The following is a 19,229-nucleotide window of genomic DNA, read 5'->3' on the forward strand; positions in this document are numbered from 1 at the left end:
CTTCTAAAACCCAATTTCTAGAAAGAAAAAAAAAATAAAAATAAACATGAACAAAGCTCATGGTATCGGATTGGTTCGATTTTGGGTTAAGTCAAATTTTGATTGGATGGGATTTGGATCAAAGATTCATTGATCCGATCGGATGGGATTTGGATCATAGGCCAAAGATTTTGAATTGATAGTGGTTTGGTATCCATTCTCAATCCTACTTAAATAGCATAAAATAATAATAACAATAAAGTGGGTGTTTGATTCGGCATTAAAATGCAGATTTTAGTGTGTTTGTGCTGAAAATCTGCGTTTTGATCCGTAATTATCGTTTAATATAAGAAGCTGCGTCACGTTTTTGCGTTTTTAGACGCAAATATTAAAAACGGATATCAGGCGTTTTTTTTTTCGCGTATGCGGGAGCAGCTCGCATCGAAAAAACGGTTCGATTGAAATAACGTATATGCCCCTCTTCGTCTCTATTCTCTCTCGACAGAATCTCTCTCTCTCTGTGCTGTTCTTCTCTTCTCTGTCGACAAAAATCTCACACAGCTGCGCACAGCTGGTCGGTCTCTCTCTCTCCCTCGCACATCTCTCTCGTATCCTCATTGTAGTCTCCGTTCAGCCATTGTTCTTCTCCATTCTTCCTGCAATCTCTTAAAGACGATTTCTTTCTCTTCGTTTCTTTTTCGATTTTCACTCCAAAGATCTTTTTTTTTTCGTTCTTGTTTATAACGATTTCTGGTTTCGGCATTTTCGAAGATTAATTTGAGAGGTATTTGATTGATTTTTGTATTATAATTCTTGCTTTCATATCATATATTTTGTTTGATTCTGTTCTATGGCTAGGGTTTTGATGGAAATTGTTCATTAAAGATGGGTTTAAGGCTAGGGTTAAAGTCAGAATTTTGGCTGCTTAAATGAGTTAAATTATGGAAAAGTTTGATCTGAGTAACTGGTTTTGGGTTCCATTAGGGTTCTAAAGGTATAGTAACAAAGAAATTTGATCAATTTTAGTTTTTTAGTAAATAAGGTTGCAATTGGGGGAACTTGTGTCTGAAATTATGGGAAAATTTTACCAAGTATTTCCATCCTACTAGGAAGACCTAGCTAACTATTGTTTCTACAACAACAACAACAACAAATCTAGGAATTTTAATGCTTTTAATTAAGTTGGAATTGATGATGATTTTCTGTTGATGTGTAGGATCTAGATTTCTTTGTTAAATTCATTCTTGTTTCTTAATTTTGTAAGGCTTGAGACTACAATTGTTTCGCCATCTTGATTGGAACATTTAGGGCTTGATTGATTCAGCTGCTAGAATATGCTGTCAGCTTCTGCTGTCAGAATCTGCTGCTAGAATCTGCTGTCAGAATCTGAAATACTGAAAAGCTTGCTTGATAGAGCTTTCTACTGTGCTGTCAGAATCTGGTAATTACTACTTGATACAGCTTCAAGAATTTGCTGTATTAGGGTAAAATGACCAAAATACCCTTAAGGTTGATAATGCACCCAGAATACATTAAAAATTACCAGAATACTCCTATAATTATATAATTACACCAAATATATATATATATATATATATATAAAATTATATAAAAATTAAAATAATTATTATTTTAATTTTAAAATGTCTATAAAAATTATAGAAAAATTTATAATTCTATAGAAATTTCGGCAGCATCTTCTCTTAAAAATGGACATATGAAATTTTCCTGATAAACAAAATACCTGCATAATACGCAATCTAAAATTCACATTGTACATAACACATCCACATTACATCGTATATACATAACACATCCACATAACATCTAATATACATTCTGACATCATTTAAACATAATAATCATAGTTAATATAATAAGTAAAACTGAAATAAAAAAAAAACATGAAAAATATACATCCAACAAATGCATACAAAAGATATTTTTCATTCTTCTTATTTGACTCCGTTACTTTATCTTGAGGAACATTATCATTGATAATGTCAACTTCATCTACCCACAGAAAAAAGACCCTGCATGTCTCTATAAAGTAAAATAACACATGAATTAATATCAATGTCACCAAATATAAATACGCACCCAACATTAATATCAATACCATATTACCTGCCAAGATGGACACCTATAAAACATTCTCCCATAATTTTCTTTCATTTTAGCTGTGACTAATGTCATTACTCGACCACATGAATAACATGGTGGATACGTATAGTTTGCCATCAATGCTATTCATCATACACAAAGACAATAAATAAATAATCATAGAATCTTCGAAATATACTTAAAAACAGTATAATCTTTATTCCAACATCGTTTAATAGTATTTATAATTACAATACAAAATAAAAAAACAGAATATGAAAATGTATCAATGATTGCCAGTAAAAATGGCATCAGCTATTAAATCCCTATGTATTTTCATTATTTGTTGACTCTGACAACCTACTAATGGGGGAACTGGATACTCTTGATTAGTGATACCTTCTTCTTCCACTCCTGTAGATCTTTCTTCCGCTCCCATAGATCCTTCTTCCTCGAATAGAGCAAATTCTTCATCGACAATCGCTTGTTTTCTGATAAAATTATGTAATGCCATACAAGCAACAACAATGTTTCGTAGTTTGTCCAAATTTTATGAACGCATCAACTTCAAGATTGGCCATTTTACTTTCAAAACCCCAAAGGTTCGTTCGATCACGTTTCGAAGTGATGAATGTAAATGATTGAATAGCTCATTTCGACCATTTGCCCGTGATCTTCTATAGTTTTGTAGATGGTATCGAACACCTCGATAAGGCGCGAGATAACCATTCATGAGTGGGTAGCCAGCGTCTACCAAATAGTATTTACCTATTATCCAAAAAAAAATTAATAATTTCTAGGATTGAATATAAACAGATATAATTGACAAACTTTTAAATATATACTTGGTGGAGGATATGGAAAATTTAAACTGGGAGTATTCACTGTCTCAAGGAAGACACGTGAATCATTAGCCGACCCTTCCCAACCAACCACCACATGAGTGAACATCATGTCAAACGAACATGTTGCCATTACATTTTGTGTGAGTCCTTTATGTCCTTGATATCGTATTTGTTCTGCAATTGGTATAAATGCACTAACATGCGTTCCGTCTATCGCTCCAATACAATCCTACATATTTTTAAGGTATATTAATATATAAACATTAATAAAACAAATATTTTTCAAATATATATACATAATTACTTTAAAATATGGCAAAAAACGAGGATTGTTATGGATGTGCGAAGAGACTTCATTGAGGTCGGGAGGTACAATTAAGGACATTGACAAGTTCACAATGGCCAAAAGAACTTTGTTGAAATACTTGCTAACCGTTTGAGGTGAGTGATCGAAATGATTTGCAATTAATCTTTGACCTTGATTATGTCCTATTACCAATAAGAATATCGCTAGTTGTTCTTGAATAGTAAACTAGCGTCCCATCTTCAATAGACCTTGATCTTCCAAAATACTACACAGATTTAGAAATAGGTGTCGTTCCATTCTAAATAGTGCATGACACGTCGCACGATTATCATCTAGTGTTTCCCGCACAAAGTCAATCCCCTTTAACTGACTATTACTATGTGGCTCCTTATATAAGAAATTATCGCAATAAAATAATGAACCTAAGACGCCTCCTGTAGTGGCCATACGTAAACCACTTGACTCGACAGTATTGGTGGTATCACCATTTGAACCGATGGTATCGATCGTATCATCTAAATCGATAGTAATCGTGGTATCAATTGTATCATCTGAATCTATATGACCTGCTTTTAAATCCATATTAGTCCTATATATCCATCTAACAAAAAATATTAATCACAATATCCATCCAACAACAAATAAAATATCAGATATCCATCAACAAAAAATATATGATCCAAACTTCATAGTATATTACACCATAACACATCCAAAAAGTAACCAATGTATATTGCACCTTATAAGTGCATCATAAAACCCACATAAAATATTAAAGTAACATATAAACATGTCTAAACATCTTTCCCAGTCATAAAATCAGACATCTCGTCCTCCAGCCACCCAAGACGAATCTCTGCTGATCGTAACGCACAAAATATTTCTTTGAATTGTTTGTTCTTACTAAACATCTTCAACGCAAAACGATAAAGATCACTCTTGGGGGTTAAATTTGGTAGTTCATCTAAGAGAGACACCGACTCTTGAATACTGCCTTTTTTAATATTAGTGGGATTGGTAGCAGCATATGTCTGAACATGAACTGCATTTGCGAGTTTCTCCAATGACTGACTAATTTGCATTGCAGTAGTCATCTTTTGCCTATGACCATGAGGTGGTAGATGATCACCACTTCTACGTCGAGCATGGTATGTGGGTAGGGGTACAGTATGGTTAGCATCATCCTCAAACTCATTATCAGCATCAGGAGTAAAGTCTAAAGGTGTATCAGACTCTGGAGGTTGGGTCGCCATAACATCATCTAGATCATCCGCATCAAGATTCTCATTCCGAGGTGTTGATGCATATGGCATTGTACCAGATGCAGGCGACCACATGCGGTTACCAGTGGCATATGTGCCTCCAAAAATGAAATCTAATTGTTGCGCAAACTTCAGAGGTTCCTTTCGGAATATTGCATCTTTTGGATGATGCTATAAAAAATATAAACCCTAAATTACATAAAGAAACAAAAATCTTAAAATAAATAAAAGGTCAAATTAACAAAAAAATGTACCTCCAACCACCCATCCCACCACTCATCACTTGCATCTAATATGCCAGTCTCAATATCATAAGAGACGCCAGTATTCGTGCAAACCTTATTCCAACGTCCCCAAATGCCTTTTTGTCTATCCCATTTGTTCTTCATTTGCCCTCTATCGTAATAAACGTTTGTTTTTTTATTAAACTCCTTGACCAAGAAATCATAACCGGTCTTGTCAAGTACTTTATGCGGTCTCCTCCCCTTCTTAACTAAGTCATAACAGATTTCGACCCAAACTTCATGTTGTTTGGGTGTCCAATCTGCTTTCGCACTCTTTGAATTGTTATCTTCCATCTGCCAATGGTAATAACAAGAGTAGCGCATAGAATGGAACATGTCATATTCTATTTCAATAATATAACATGATTCATTGGTTGAACAATAATTGTTGTGTGTGTGTGTGTGTGTGTAAGTTAAGGAAAACAATATATATATTTTAACTTTTGCACAGTGTATAATCAAAGAGAGAAACCAGGAGGCAATGTCAGGTTACCATATAGATAGTCGGAAGAACGCACAGTTCTCAGTCCCACGGTGAGGGAGCCCTGTGTTCTCAATCTTTGATTGTACAAAATACAGTAATTATTGTGTATGTGTGTGTGTGTGTTTGAAGTGTGTTATTTTATTTTATAAATTTTTAAATTATAAAAACAAAACAACTCTATTGAAAGAACATATAAGGCAAAAAAAATGTTGTGATAGGACAATAATGTGAGCACCTTGTGTGATAATCCTTTTACTTGTATGTTGCGTTGGACAAGGACCATATGTGATAAATATCCTAGCATAGTTTGAGAATGACTAGTTTAACAAAAGAAAACTGTAAATAACTAAAAATAATAAAAAAAATCTATGGCTAATATTAGAATTCATACACATAAGAACTAGTCTACTAGTCTAAACTTATGATAGACTAATAGAAAATGACCTAAATTCTATCATGTTCAACTTATATTCGAATACGAATTTTTGGTAAGTATAAAATGATGGGTTCTAGATAAGGTTGAATAAATTAAAAGAAATTTAGTAAAGAAGAGAACAGATGTAGAAATATGGAGAGGTATGTGTAAATCACCCTATGAATTATTATCAGATTGCCTTTTTAGTTTCAAATTTATATATCACAATAGTCCACCAAATATTGCATAATGGACAAAATCATGTCTAAATTCCATTTGCCCATGATTCACCTATTTGACGAACAATGCCAAAGGAAAAAAAAAAGAATCATAAGAAGTGTTCCTAGCTTCTTAAATATAATAAGTTGAGCAGAGCAGTTAAGGAGAATTTGTTGTTCATCATAAAAATAAAAATAAAAATAAAAATATTGAAATACTTATCACCATAAACTTGTTCACCATAAACTTCTAAAAAGCAATTCATCCATAACCAGGTATGTTTTCTTCCAAAACAATACTTGTTCATCATAAACTTCTAAAAAGCAATTCATCCATAATACTTAACATCTCTTTTCTTATCAAAAAGAAAAACAAATACTTATCTTCTTTGTTCAGTTTATTTAATTTTTTTGAAAGTTCACAAGCATAATAAACACTCTTCTAATGTCTTTAAATGGGTCCCCAAACCAGAAATTGAGTCAAACAAATATACATGGGCTGATATTTAATCCTCATGGCTGATCTAGCTAGCCTATTACAGTTAGAGGACTTAAAAGAAGCTTGTAGAAAAGCACATTTGACAAAAAAATAGTGTGCACACATTGTAGATCTTCAGGTGGGGGTATAAGCCTATGTTAATTGTAGATCTGGATAAGCAAATCGACATCAAAATCCATATTTACAGAACTCCAGATGGATATATATATATATCTTGAAATTGAGGGGACTAAAACCTGGGAGCTTCTGAATCTATTTTTCATTAGGGGTTTCAGATCTTGGTGAGTTGTGTTCGAGATCGATAACGTGATGGGTATACAAGGTAATCTCATGCTGTAAACCAAAAACCCCAAACAAAAAATCCTATTCGATCCACAAAAAAAAAACCCAAATTAAAATAACATTCGATGGAGAGAGAGAGAGAGAGACAGACCTGAAAGGGTTGATGAGCGGCGCAGAGGTCGCACTCCTACTGTGAAGGCTCTGTCGAGAGAGATGTGCAAGAGAGAGAGAGACAGTGAGGTCTGAGATGTAGATCTGTGCAGGTTTGAGATCTACCAACTGTGCGAGTTTGAAATCGATGAAGACGAAGAAGACAATGAGGTCTGAGACGTAGAAGAGACAGTGAGGTCTGTCAATGGAGAGAATATAGAAACGATGGAGACAATGAGATCTGAGATGAAGAAGACAGTGAGGTCTGAGACGAAGAAGATAATCGATGCGAAGAGACAGTGAGGTCTGTCGATGGAGAGAAATAGAAACGATGGCGAGAGAGAGGTGCGAGAGAGAGGTAAGACAGTGAGGTTTGTCGATGGAGAGCAAATAGAATCGATGGGCAGGGGCAAAATAGGTATTTCACGTGAACCGTTTATTCGGTAATCTAATTCCCGCAAACGCGAAAAAAAAGCAACTCTCAGCCGCTTCATCAATTTGCGTTTCAAACCGCAAATTATGAACGCAAATTTTGAAATTTGGAAAATTTGCGCGAAGGTGTGATTGATTCAGCTGCAAAACTCGGTTTTTCACCGCAAACGCAGGAAAATCCGCGTTTTGAAGTGGAATCAATCGGGCCCTTAGTTTCTTTGAGGACGAGCGGCCGATTCATGTTAGCGGATTTTGCGTATTGTAGGATTTCATCATCTACTAATTGATGCTTTTGAAAGACTTATGAGCTATTGTACTCTTGAAATTTATTTGCTTTTTTCGTAGAATTCGTGCTTGTGTAGATGAAAATTTTAGGAGGATGAGACTTCCATGGATTTGGTCTATGTAATGCTTGCTTGTTAAGTTGTTATATAATTATAGTTATTTTAATATTTGTGATACAATGTATTATAATAAGGTGTATACACTATATTGTGATCGCATGAAGATCATTATTATGTTCATGAAGATTAAGATTATTTTTAACATTTTATATAGATATTAGGTTTATATTAAATTCTCTAGAATTATAAATTTTTTATAGAATTATAAACTTTTTAAAATTAATTTTTTAAAATAATTTTTTATATTAATTTGTTATATATATTTAATGTAATTATATATTTATAAGGGTATTTTGATAATTTTTGATGCATTCTGGGTGCATTATCAACATTGCGTATCATGCAGGTATTTTGTTTATCAGGAAAATTTCATATGTCTATTTTTAAGATGAGATGATGTCGAAATTTTTGTAGAATTATAAATTTTTATAAATTTTTAATAGAAATTTATTATATTTATATATATTTAGTGTAATTATATATTTATAAGGGTATTTTGATAATTTGTTATGCATTCTGGGTGCATTATCAACAGTAAGAGTATTTTGGTCATTTTACCCTACTACAACAAAATCCAGAAGTTATATCAAACAATAATTACCAGATTCTAGTAAACAACACAACATTTTTACAAAGCTCTATCAAACAAGCCTTTCAGTGTTCCAGTTTCTGACAGCAGATTCTGACAACAACTTCTTATAGCAGAATTTGACAGTAGATTCTTGTAGCTGTATATCAAACTATCGCCCAAACGTTTGGGATTATTTCGAAAAGCCATTGTCAATGTAAATAGGTTCAGAAGAAGGAGCTCTGCTGCATACCCAAAGAAGAGAACAAAGAGGTTTGTGTCTCTATTTGTGCGTTTGTGTGTGATGTATGCGTAGTTTACACACAGGATCCGAGTTGTACAAGAGTTGATTGATTGAATCTTGTTGACTCAAGATTATTTGTATTGTTTCAATGTTTAGTGGTTGTTTTCTGATCCTGATTGGCTATGTGGATGTTTCCTCAAGTTTGGGGTTTTACCACATGAGTGTTACGGTCTCTCTTTCTTTTTTATTTGCTTTAATATTTATGTTTTTACATTGAATGCAATCAAAATTGAGTAAGACTAATTCACACCCCCTCTTAGTCATATCAATTAAACTGCCCTTAAGAGCTATGTTGAGAATAAGTAAAATGGTCTCAATTATTGAATGAATTATTGATCTAGATTCTACAAATAATAATGCTTTCCTATAGGCATGAGTGACCAAAAGAAATAAAATAGCTCCATTTGTCTCCATACCTAACGCTAACATAATATGACTCAATTGTGACTTTGTAGCATAGGCTCTTAATGTCTCTTCTTGCATTAGCAAGCCCAATAACATCGAAGAATGTTGACAATTTTAACATCTGAACAATTAAACAAATCTCTTCCTTTAAATCCCCCATGAAGCAACTCACAATGAGTGATTCATGAATACCCTCTGTTCAATTGGCAAGCTCTTGGGATTGGGTCTGATAAATGTTCTACTATAGAAGGTTGGCACTGTTTAGAAAATAAAACTGCAGGGTTTTCATATTGAGATGGATCAAACCTCACTAGAAGTGCTTTGGCAAACTCCTCCCAACAAGTAATTGCCTCTGATGGTTTCATCCAATTGAACCACTGAAGAGCTTTCCCTTCCATGTGGAATGAAGACATGAATACTTTTTGAGAAATAGAATTTGTTGATTGACGTAAAACTACTTGGCTCCATATTTACCAACCCAAAGGATCAATGTCATTGAATAGTGGAAAATCTAGCCGTGTAGTTTTAGTTTAAATTATACAATCAAATTTTAGAGCTTGTGCTCTCATTGGTTGATTGAACGATTGTCCATTCAAATTTTGTCCCTTTCTTTGTTCTAGTTGATGGAGAAATGCTTGATTTTGGAATCCACAACCAAGATTTGTTGTATCAATTCTTGTAGCATTTTTCTATATATTTCAGTCGTCTCCTTCAATAACCCCTTCATCTTATCAATTTTGGAGAATTTTTATTCCCTTCAGCCATGTTAGGACCGTTGTCTCTGATATCAATGTCACATGATTTCTTCCCCTTTTACAATTTAGAAAGAATTCATGGTTACTTTGAGGTAACTGACCTCCTGAGATAAACTCTTTTGGGTCAAGGAAAAATGAACTTATGTTTTCCATTCTCCAAGGAAATTAAATACACCACAACTTTGACCATAATCTCCTATAATTTAGGAACTATTCCCGCACATAAGCTACCACTTAGCAACACTCGTACACAAACTGGTAACTACACTTACAACTCCTATCCAATTTGCTAACTGCGCATGTTCAACAGACTGACACATCACAGCTTGAATACACCATAATGCATCTAATCTTGGTGTATGTTGAGCATGAACTAGTCGCGTAACATTCTTACTTCCTTCAAAAATGGTAGAAAAGTGGTGATCGTCACACAATTTGAAAAGAAATTGTCTCCATCATCAATTGTTGTCACCTACTTTTATTGCTGCCGATAATCTGTTAATCACCCACTTTTGTTGGTGTAGACCATCTCATTGCAACCATTGTCCTTTGAATCACCTTTGCTATACATCACGCCTCAACTGCCATCATTCAACGCACATCATTGATTATGCTAACAAACACCTCAATATCCATCCAGTCTATGTTGCTATACCAATTCACCATATACCAATTCCTTTATCATCTTCTATCACCAACTTTACCCCTTTTAAACATTCCCTATTGTTCCTGAGTTAGCATCACCTTCAACATCAATAAACCACAAGAGTGTTAGATTTGATCTCTCATCATCAAACCTTTACAACAACATACACCCTTGGATCAATCTTTCTTGACCCGTCTTCATCGCTGGATAGCAAATCCTGAAATCCTTCATCGTTGTATTTTTCATCATTCTAACTTCTTTAGAGCTGCATTATCAATTCATCTCCTGTTTTTATAGATTCAACGAATGCTTTGACCATTGATGCATCGATTTATCCAGATTTGCTCACCATAGTCTGCAACTAAAAATGTTAGTGTTTTCTTTCTTCGCTAATTTACGTTTACGTTGGGGATGAAGGTTGAAGCCAATTTCATGTTACTCACAGCTCCCATCTTTTGAAAAGTTTGTGGACCCCACAGTTTGGCATTACCCAAGATATCTTTAGCCCGTACCCAAAATACCTTTGAGTCACTTCAATTGTCCTCATACATTAGCATATACCAAAGCCCCGATCCCAAAAAATTGTAGCATCTTCGAATCTTTAGACTCCAACCTTAGGCAACCCACTGTCCAATAGGATCCGGATTTACCAAAGGCAACCTACTCCCAAACAGTCCCGACAAAGAATTAAACACATTTTCACTAGCCCCCAAAAGTGTACTTATCCTTATTCCTGCAACCCAATAGCCCCAAACCCTTAATGATCTAAGTCAACTAATCCAATTAAAGCTTTCTAACCAATCAATCCTAAAGTTGACCATGAATTGATCACCCAAGAAAAATAAAGAACACTGTCTAAGATGAAATAATAAGTCAATGCAGGGTAACTTGAAGGATTGTTGTCAGCTCATTGAGTAACTGATGAAAGCCGTAAAGTTATGAGTCACACATTTGACAACATTTGGGAGTCATATACTTTTAAAGATATTCCTACCAATGGTTAACAATTTCACGAGCTTTCAGCAACAATGAATAATTTTGACATTGCCAAGGTCACTAAAGAAGACAAAGCTAGAATCAATATTGTTGAGGCGTCAACAATCAAAATCATTCAATTGACCCTCCTATATTGAAGGTCCTTGATAAAATGCTATTTTTGGAAGATATTTGGAATTTGACTTCATTCTCCACATCAAATTTGAGGAGTATGTCATCAAGCCATTTATTTCGATGAGTGCCAAGATATCGAGATCCAATACATTGATTGTGAGGACATGATCATAAATTCCAACGCGTTAAGATGGATATAATTGCTTCTAATGTCATTTGGGATCGGAGAGATTTTAACCTTAAGGACAAGGTTGTTTTCAAGAAAGGTGTATTGATATGTGTCTATGTGTTGGGGATGATGGCTTAGTCAAAATGTGTTGGGAATATGAGATCATTGCTCGTGAATCATGGTATCATAATTTATGAAGAAGAGGTTATTAAGGTTGTGTTAACGTGGGAATATAAATCATGTGTAGCTAAGTTCCTTAAGTGAGAAGGTCAGTAAAAAATAGTTATTTAGACTAAGAGGGAATTTTTTCAAGTAGTTTTTCAGTTATTTTAGGAGAAGTTAGTAGGTAGGTTAAGTGGTTAATGACGTGGACTCTATGAATGATAAAATCAAAGAAATATTATTTCGAGTCCCTTGTTGGATTTTTGGAGATTGACCATCTCAAATTGGTTTAGGATATCTGTTCTACATCAAATTAGATCATTATCTATCTTCTTCATCATTCAGTTGTTTTTGGAGATTTGATCATTACGAATTAGGTGTGGAATAATTGGTATTAGAGTTGACGATCCTAATATGGCTGAAGGGACTAAAAACTCCAAACAAAATGAGAAGATGAGCTTACTAAAGGAGATAACTTATATGCATGGAAAAATGCTACAATGGTTGATACAATGAATTTTGGTCATTGATTCTAAGAGTATCTCTCCATCAACTAGAACAAAGAAAAATGAGAAAGTTCGAATAGATGATCATTCAATTAACCTACAAGAGCACAAACTCTTAAATTCGATCTTACAATTTAAATTAGAACTACACAACTAGATTTTCTGTAATTTGATGTCATTGATCAATCAATTTGATTATACCAAGCTGAGTAGTTTTATGTGCATCAATAAATTCCTGGGGAACTACTTGTTATCACATTCCAAATACAATCATTTCTTCATTTTTTTTAAAATCAAAATACTTGTATTTCAATACTAACATATAACAATTAAATATGTATGTATGTAGATACACACATATAAATCTCCTTTGAAATCGATTTTTAAAACCAATTTCAATTTATTTTAAGAATATGTATTGTCGGCAACAACGAGAATTGCTGAAACATTTTCAAAATATTTTCTTTCAATTAAAACTTTTACAACAACAAAAGCAATACGATTCTACGACAAGGCAATTTTTTATGCAAAAGACTTTAATGAACATAATTTTTATTATAACAATAAATCTGAAAATTTTCAATAGCTAAATATTGTACTTTGTTTCTACCTTTGTTTCAAGCTTCCTTAGAGTTCCTCATTTTTTAAGCTTTCTATTGTTCTAATTTCCTTTCCTCTTAATCTTTTTCTTTGCCTCTGAATCTTGGTTTTAAAACTCGTTTTGACCTCTTGTCTTGGACGAGATTTAAAAAAATGCCTTAGAATTAGAACAAACCATGTCTTTGAGACGATTTGTCAATTTGTCTCATTGGTGGACGATACCGAGACAACTTGGTCTTGGACGAGATTTAAACTATGCTTTGAATCCAATGGTGAAGTTTACTCATCAAAAAGTTTGACAATTTTGACTATAGATTTCCCCAAGATTCGTGATGAATTTTTAGGTCGTGACAAAAATCTATTCCGCAACTGTACTTATCCTCATGCTCAACCAAATTAGTATAAGCTCCAAAAAAATCCCAATATTTTAAATAGACTATATACTCTTCATTTATATTTGATTGTGTTTAAATCTTTTATATATATATTTGATGTTATTATTTCATTTCATTTCTAGTAATCTCACAATTACAATAGCAACCATGGCATTGCGAACAAGCTTAAGGAATTCGGGGAGTAAGCTCTCATCCTTGTTCACTCGAACTTCTCTTCTCCATTCTCATGCCACGAGCTTTGGTTAGTTTTTCGTCCTCTATTTTTCTGTGTTGCTCTTCCCTTTTTTTTTTATAAAACCAATTGCACTAAGTGAAAATGCTACTATCACCCTCAACTGAATGATTTAGTTGCGAGGTATACACTTGTTAGTTGCGAGATATAATTGGGTTTTTTCTAGAAAAAAAATTTCAAAAAGTTCTCTCGAAGCTTTTTTTCAGATAAATATTGTATTTTACGAGAACTTTTCGTCCAATTAGAAACATTATTATCGTGATGTTATTATCAAGAAACATGAATGAGCATAGATGTGAAGAAATTCATGTCTATGCACGATTTTGTTGATGGGAGACAAACTTTTAATTTGATAATGAATTGATGATATTTGGTTTTGTGTTTCCTTTTGTGAAAGAGTCATGATCCAGACTGGTATCCCGTTCCTATAGCAACATACGGTGTCTACGTGGCACTTTTTGGTTGAAGACTAAACACATTAGGCTGCGTGCCATGTAAAAAAATGGCTCGAGTAGGAGCCCGATGTGTTTTAAACTCCTACCAAAAGGTGCCACGCAGGAACCGTTCCTATTCTTTAGGAATGGGACACTGTTCTGGATCATGATTCTTTGTAAAAAATATATCTTTCTTGTATATCTGTGAGTTCGGAATAGTATATATGAAAATCCATCGGGATTGCTGGTATACTGTTCATTTTTATTTATAAGATTTTGTAGAAAACTGTTTTTATAAGATGTATCATGGTGGATTTATATATATTCTTATCTGAGTACTTGTTCTTAACTTGTGAGGGAGAAAATTGATCTTACTATCTTACACTTCGAATCTCATCCCTTATGATATGAAGTTCTAATTTGACTTAGGAACATTCCTGTTGCGGCCAAGGCTGGAAAGGAACATTGACCCTGAAACATTGAATGTTTTGGGAATATTTTGGATTGTTTCTTTATGTTTCAAAAAACAGAAAGCATGAATAGCGCAAGAAGTTCTTTCGGTTAAAATGTATGCTGTGGAATGTTTTGGTCGACACCATTACAGTTTTTCTCCTGACTAAAACATTGCTTCGAAATGAGATTTTAAATCTTGCAGAGGACCATATGCCTTTTACTGTTCTAAATGTTTGTTTTCTTTCTTTTCCTCGAGAGGGCATATACTTTTGAGGATGTATCCCTTCACTATTGTTGGGATATATGGACTGAAAGGAATCATAGGGCTTTCGAGGGAAAGGAAGAAAATTTCCATAAATATGGACTGAAGGAGGCATATACTTTTGAGGATGCATCCCTTCGAAGACCCAGTCTTTACATGGGCTTTATTCTTTGTGAGGGGTCGTAGTTTATACATTTTTTAATTATTTTCCCGCATCTGTAGTTCTACTCGCCTCCAAGGTTTAGTTATATTTTTTTTTTGCTTTTTTGATCTTAATAAAGCTTATACTTGAAGAAAAAGTGTTATACAAAAGGACATCTGATATGCTTTGAATTTTGACTAAATTTCATCTTTTCCCTACTTCAATATTATGGATCTGATGGCAAACTAGCAACTGACTTGAGTTACTTTTACAGGATTTAAAGAAGTACCAGAAGAAGAAAAAAGCAAAATGGTCGGTAATGTCTTCAGTAAAGTTGCTTCAAACTATGATCTCATGAACGATTTAATGAGCGTCGGGTTGCATCGATTGTGGAAAGATAGGTTAAATTTTCTACAGATGAACCCAAAGATGTGCTTTTATTATGCATCTCTTCCACACTTCACTTGCATTTCTTCACGCTTCTTTCTTGTGCAACTTTGCAGGTTGGTTTCCAAATTGCATCCTTTTCCTGGAATGAAGCATCTTGATGTGGCTGGTGGGACAGGTTAGCTTATTGGGTACAACCAATTTTTGCAATTAACAACTAATTTACAAGCAATTGGATTGGATTCCGTATTTGTTTGCTTTATTTATAGATGAAGTATATACTCATTTTTAAGAGCAAGTCCCTTGGTGATGTTATTTACAGCTAAGATGATGGTAGTCGATGAGACTAGGGGGAGAGGAGACGACTTAAAACTATAACTCTTGGAGAGTTGTTTTGGAGTCCATGGGCTTTATAATAGGTAGGATCAAGACGGAATATGTGCAGTTGCATTTTAGTAATGACAGAGAAAAAGAGCCTATAAAAATGGATGGTATTTCTGCCTTTGTTCTATTATCCATGGTGGTAGAAAGATTGATGATGTTGCTGTTGTCCATATAATTGAAGCTGGATGGTTAAAGTTGAAGTGTGCTTCTAGAATGCATTATGATCAACACATCCCAATCAAATTTAAAAGAAAGCTTTATAAGATGACAGTAAGACCGGCTATGCTTTACGGAAATGAATGTTTGGCAATCAATAAATGATGTATTCATAGATTTTGCATTGCAGAGATGAGCATACTGAGGAATGGATCGGATGTAAAGAGTATATATATATATATATATACAAACACTAGAGTTTGCCTATGCCTAAGGCACAACCATCCTCTTTGGGGTTAAGGGTGTAAAAGAGAAAAGATAATGAAGTTCGAGGGTTATTTAAAGTTGAAGGGGTATTCAGGGGAAATGGGTAGAAGATGAAAGCCAATTAAGTTGGGGGTATCCTTGAAAAGTGGAAGAAGAGAAAAGATAGTAAAGATAAAAGCTGTGTGCTCGAGATACGTTCTTGTGAGGTATAAAGATTGAGTCAAATGAGGGGGACAACTGTCCGTTTTATCATATAGACATGTATATTTGTTTGTAAGTAAAATTTCATTCCTCAAACAAATGGAGGTCGACATGGCCCACCATGAACAAAGACATCGGAATAAACAACTTGAACATACCCAAGGACCCAAAAAAAACACGCTCTAGTTCCACTTACCTAGGAAGATGTGAAGAGTATTCTTTTTTGTTTTCATTGGTAAGCCTGTTTTTATTGAATTCAGTAATTCGGTGCTAGCAGAATTTGAACTCAGGTCTCTAGTATCATCACCCAAAGACTTTACCAACTAAGCTAAGGGGAAAACAAGCTAATGGGTCAAGTTTCCGGTACATTATGAAATAGTATTTTCCATCAAGAGACAAGATTCAAAGCAATTGTGCATTACTATCCTTTTCTTGTTTCTAAAACAGAGATTTGTCCAGATTCCCAAAGATCTCAACGAGGAGTTGAAGAGATGGTCTAACACCCTTGACAACTATATGTTAGGCAAACAACCTTACTATCTTGGTCTCAAATCCATCTTCCTTGAAGATTGGTTCTCTGCATAGTGTGATTAGGATTACTTTTGTAACTTTAGGCGTCTGGTCAATAAGAGGAAGGCCTCTAATTTTGAGGAAGTGGACACTAGACTTGAAGCTTTTAAGGGAGGGTTCAAATGATTCCCACTTGGGCTTCTCTTCCTAGATTACCCCTTCTTTTTTCTTTGATAGGTAAGCTGGACTATGGATCCAAGCCAAGCCCCTACCCTTTCATTTCTAGTCCAAGTAATGCATGGGAATGATTTGTGGCATTGTTGGTAATCTAGTTTAAACATATAATCTAATGGCTAGGAGAACAAGGCTGGCTTTTGCTGGGTTGTGAACCGAAGTAAATCTTATTGATCTAGTCATGAGTGCATTACACCTGTGTAAGATATAGAATCATATGTTTAACCAATCCTATATGAATGGAAGCTCAGGTCTCGTGTTCCATATGTCAAATGTTTGATGGTATTAATCTACATTGCCCCAAGTCCCCTGAAGTAGAGAGGAAGAAACGGATTTGGGCTTGCAAAACAAGAAATCTGAATCTTGGCCTTTGGGAGAATCCATCCTCCCATGGAAAGGGCGTTGAAGCTAAAGTCTCACATGTCGTTTCAAGTAAGGATGACACATGAGAAATCTTGTGACTGATTTGTTTACAAATTTGGAATGCAGCCAATCCAAGGATGAATGGAAGATGGTTGGCCACAACGGGAAACCTCTAAAACTAAAGGAGGTTGTCTACAATAAGATTTTGGTCTCTTAACTCCCCTTGCCTAATGAAGCCATATGTCAAGCAACTTCTATTTGACTGTATATTTGGTGGATCCTCCAAATCCTCCAAATCCCCCTAACCCCCCTCCCCTTACCTCCACTTCGAATTGAAAAAAAGGTAAACATGAAAAAAATCTCTTCTTATGGAATGTGGGGAAAGTAATGAAGTTGAAATCCCTCAAGCCAAACCTATCAAGGTGATGCCCTTTCAAATTGTGTACAGTGGAGGACTCTCAAGAAATGAACATTTTGAATTTAAATTCTGAGTGTTTACTAAGAATTCGAAAGGAAATGTTGCTAATCAACAAGAAGATGGGAATGGAAAACGCGGTTAGAATAAGAAAAATTCTTTTCTACAATTTGACATGTCACATGGCCTCAACTTGCCTCACAGGGAAGAATGGCTGTCATATTTGTTGTTCTTAATGTCCTCGGCAATGTGGAATGTTCATGGTTTAACCACAAAAAGAAATGATCAATCATGTACGATCATCAAGAACAATGGTATTGGTCTAATGGGCTTATGTGGGACCAAAATTATTGCTGATAAGTTTTTGAAAGTTCACAAAACCTCGAGGAAAGATTGGGATTTTGTGGATAACTATTTTTCATATACCTTTAGTCGTATTTGGGTAACCTGAAATTCGAAGTAGTTGTCGATAGATTCAATATTCATTTAATGCCTCCATATAGTTGTCGATAGATGTCTACATGAAGTTTTTAATCAATATTGTTGGTATGTGGTTTGTTCTTGGAGATTTTAATACTATCAGGTTGAAAAGGTGAATGGGCTTCCAGTCACATGTGTATACATGGTTGTGTTCTTGTGGATTTCAACACTTCTTCTCAATTGTTGTCATGGAGCAACATGTCCTCTATTCAAAGATGCCTACTCTGCAAGTTAGATAGAGCCTTGATCGATATACGGTGGTTGAAGTTTTTTGCAATGGAAAATTGAGGTTACCTTTTGTTGGTATTTTAGATCACTCATCCATCTCTATTCAACTCAAAGATGTTTAGTTTGCAGAGCCTAAAGTCTTCACAGTTTTCAACTGGCAACTAGAGGTTGAAGACATCCTCATGAATGCTTGTTATTTTCATGTTGAAAGGAGTCCCACATGTGACACCTTGAATTTCGGGTATCCCCAAGTTGCCCGAATGGAAAGGATTAACCCATAATCGGAAATCCAGGTATTAAAATTTAAGGGTAATGCATGTTTAACAAAAAAACTCAAGAAATCTTAGTAATTTAACTTTGGAATATCAACCTTGAATATACACTTTAAGATCTAAAGAATCCAGATCATCAGTCAAATCCTTAGTAAAATTTTCATGGCATATACAATTAGAAAGATATTCCCCGATTATTTTAATATAAAATATTTAAAATTTAATGTTATTAATAAAATAATTGAGAAAATCTCGTATTTTCCTATCTTACTAATTATGCTGAAAGTCAGACAAATCAAATACATTGCACGAGTAGATTTTCTATGGTCAGACTATAATTTTTTTTTTGAATTCTGCCAAAAAGATTACAAGGTGAACTTGAAAAACTTAAACTTTCTTGTTTTGTCTATTTTTGAAAATTGATTTTTTCTTATAGCAAAAGATGGCCAAATAAGGGCCATTTGTCAAGGCCGTAGAATTACAGATTTGAATTGTTTATTTCAAAAGTCATATAAAATTGAATAC

At 34.3% G+C, this 19,229-nt stretch overlaps 1 protein-coding gene across 4 annotated transcripts in view; it reads left to right on the forward strand.

Moving 5' to 3' along the window:
• Positions 1–372: 372 nt before the first annotated feature.
• Positions 373–19,229, forward strand: part of LOC147406255 (2-methoxy-6-polyprenyl-1,4-benzoquinol methylase, mitochondrial-like) — a 28,151-nt gene continuing 9,294 nt past the window's right edge. Inside the window, exons 1-5 of one of the 4 annotated variants that reach the window (XM_086434218.1) lie at positions 373–763; positions 8,370–8,505; positions 13,407–13,525; positions 15,082–15,208; positions 15,311–15,372. In XM_086434218.1, coding sequence (XP_086290344.1) covers positions 13,432–13,525; positions 15,082–15,208; positions 15,311–15,372 — 283 coding nt within the window. In that variant the 5' untranslated portion in view covers positions 373–763; positions 8,370–8,505; positions 13,407–13,431. Of the gene's footprint in view, positions 764–1,902; positions 7,247–8,369; positions 8,506–13,406; positions 13,526–15,081; positions 15,209–15,310; positions 15,373–19,229 lie in introns of those variants that run through there. The other 3 variants (XM_086434219.1, XM_086434216.1, XM_086434220.1) reach the window with 3 other exon arrangements.

Source organism: Akebia trifoliata, chromosome 3 (assembly GCF_017979445.1).
Source record: "Akebia trifoliata isolate Shusen 1 chromosome 3, ASM1797944v1, whole genome shotgun sequence".
In the NCBI taxonomy this organism is placed as follows: Eukaryota; Viridiplantae; Streptophyta; class Magnoliopsida; order Ranunculales; family Lardizabalaceae; genus Akebia; species Akebia trifoliata.